This window comes from Morus notabilis, unplaced genomic scaffold, assembly GCF_000414095.1.
Source record: "Morus notabilis unplaced genomic scaffold, ASM41409v2 Scaffold503, whole genome shotgun sequence".
NCBI classification, from domain to species: domain Eukaryota; kingdom Viridiplantae; phylum Streptophyta; class Magnoliopsida; order Rosales; family Moraceae; genus Morus; species Morus notabilis.
The window spans coordinates 69,385-72,211 of NW_010366489.1; the positions used below are offsets into that span (position 1 = coordinate 69,385).

Below are 2,827 nucleotides of genomic sequence, written 5' to 3' on the forward strand. Positions count from 1 at the left end.
TTTAATTTTCTCTCAACCCTAAATTTCTCTCTGCTATAATTCTTCAGCTTAATTTGCATACCAAATTTGATTAATCAATCCGCAAATCAAAATAAACAATTAATTGGGTAATCCAGTATTTACCCACATAACAAAAAGGGAAACAAACAAAAAAAAAAATGGAGAGGAAAAAAAAGTAACAGCCCTTGCTTAAATATTATATTATATATATCTAGTAATTTATTGCTTCACCTTTTAGAAAGAGTCTCTCATGTGATATGGGAACTTACAAGAAAAAGGTGGGATATGACTGCAAGAAGCTGGTGCAGGTCTTTTTTTCCAATGTCATGCAAAACTAAAACAACAACTCCTTTTTTTTTTTTTTTTTTTTTACCCTCTTACCTCTAATGGTTTCCTCAGTTATGTTGGACCACAACCACATTGAGGCCCTTTCTGATGATTAATTAATAATATGTGAAAATACCTTTTTTTTATCAGCTTTTTTTTTTTTTTTTTTTTTTCCCTCTTCTCTTCTTTTCTCCTCTTCTGGGTTCTAAAAAACTTGCTGTGTCATGTGGCTCCAACCCCAAGGAAGTCTATGAACTGTGGGGGAATGGGAATGCCCTCATCAAAATGCAGGCTTAATCCCACTGCTTCTTCATTCTCTCCTCCTGAGACTTGAGATGTTGAGTTTGAGAAACTTTGCAAGCTTTGTTGATATTGGTTATGATGATGATGATGATGATGGTGATGATCATGATGATGGTGAAAACCAACATCTGTTTGGTTTTCATCACTTGGCCTGTACTCAAAAGACTTGTTCTGGCTTAGCATGTCCATTGTCAAGTCATTGCTCTTGGCACCATCTACAAAGACCCAAGTTATAAATGAGAAGTTAGAGAGAGAAAGAGGGGCTTAAAATTGGCCTAAAAGGGCATACAACAGAAGGGTTTGTCATTGTATCATTAGTCATTTTGCTGTCCAATGGCAAAGAGAGATAAAGAGACATTGGATGGAGCAAAAGAAGAAAAGGAGATACAAAATGGATATTGCAGTGTTTAGTTTATCGGAATGAGAGAAAGAAATGGATCAAAGCACAAAAATGTATTAGAACTTCCAATGGCAAAGGAGGATATATACAAATATATATATATATATATATATACACACACACATATATGAGATAAGAAACTAGCAAAAGGATCAAGATGAGGAGCCAATGAGGAACAGCACAAAATCCCAAATGCAAAAAACTAACACAATAGCAAAATAATAACAACAACAACAAGAGATCATTTAATGAGGGGAAATTTTGCAAGGGGCAGTTAAAATAATCATATGAATGATCAATGTACACACCAGGGAAGAATTCAAAAGGAGTGATCTGGTGGGCACAGAATAATCCACTGTTGGAAGGGACCTTGTTGCTGGAGAATGGTTCTGCACCACCAGTCATGTGGGGTGAACAATTGAAGCAATAGGAAACCCCACCACCATTAAAGCCTCCAAAGGGAAAAGAAGACGCATTGCCAAGACCAGCTGATCCATGAGCTGAGACAATGCTACCAAAACAGTATTGTGGGGGTACTGGTACATCACCTCTTGGAGACGTCTGATGATCTGATATTCCACACACAAAGTTAGAGGAGTTGTTGTTGTTGTTGCTGTTCTCTTGAATATCCATTCTTCTATAAATCGATTGACTCAGTTTTCTCCTCCTATAAGCACTTGATTGTTCTCTATACTTCCTTGCCATGATCACATGCCAATGGTTTTTCACTGCATTGTCAGTTCTCCCTGGGAAAAGCCTGGCTATCATGGCCCACTTGTTGCCATAGATTCTGTGAGCTTGCATTAGTCTCTCCTCTTCTTCCTCAGTGAAAGCTCTTCTGTTGATCCTTGGATCCAATTGGTTAAACCATCTTAGTCTGCAACTCTTTCCTTCAAAACCCACAAAAAAAGAAAAAAACAACAATTAATAACGCGAGAAATCGCGAGGTTCAAACATTTTTGCTACGCTATTTTCTCTCTCATAAAAATGTTTGAACACAAAAACAAATTGACATTACATATATATATGTACATATATGTAATGTTTTAGTACTTTTTCTTTGCTTTTTTTTTTTAAATTATTTTTTACCTGATCTTCCTTCCAACTTCTCAGCAATAAGATTCCAGTTCTGAGGGCCATAAAGAGCAACAAGTTCTTTGAGCTTTGCATCCTCAGCAGGTCTCCAATGTCCTCTGGCGCAGAGTTTTGACTGACCACTATCTGTCTCCTTCCCATTGACCACCCCAATATTCTGATCATGACTAACAAGATTTTCATCTTCCAAATTTCCTTTGTTTTCTCCAAACAATATTCCATCACTGCTCTCACAGCCCTTACCTTCCATAACTTCACCGCTACTGTTTTGGTGCTCCTCAAAGCTTTTAGGAACAAAGTTGCCCATCAAAGGAAAACCCCAGAAAGCCCTCCCATTTTCCACTACTATTTCTGAACACTTCGAAGCAAAACTCTCCTGAGAAGAAACTGATGATACTAGTGATGATTTGTAGTTTGGGCTTAGAGAGAGAGAATTCATGTCTGCATAGACCAACCCCATTGAAGAGCAGTGAGAATTATTATAAGGAGAAGAAGTACTGATGTGGCCGTTTTGGATTTGTTCTTCTTCTTCTTCTTCTGCTGCTGCTGCTGCTGTTGTTGTATATATAATACAATTGTTGGCCATGGCTTCATTTTCTTCTGACATGTAATAGAGAAAACTACTGTTACGAAGTCATCTCCATGGCCGGGAAAGGAGGAAAACAAATGTGTGAATTTCTTTTTTAGAATTTAAAAAAAAAT

At 37.2% G+C, this 2,827-nt stretch overlaps 1 protein-coding gene across 1 annotated transcript; it reads right to left on the reverse strand.

Annotated features, from left to right (window-relative positions):
* Positions 1-506: 506 nt before the first annotated feature.
* On the reverse strand, positions 507-2,585 carry LOC21398754 (myb-related protein A). Its single transcript, XM_010110380.2, has 3 exons — positions 2,120-2,585; positions 1,339-1,920; positions 507-845 (listed from the first exon to the last, which is right to left on the reverse strand). The coding sequence occupies exons 1-3, from the start codon at positions 2,583-2,585 to the stop codon at positions 550-552; spliced, it is 1,344 nt and encodes a 447-aa protein (XP_010108682.2). The 3' UTR covers positions 507-549.
* Positions 2,586-2,827: the final 242 nt, after the last annotated feature.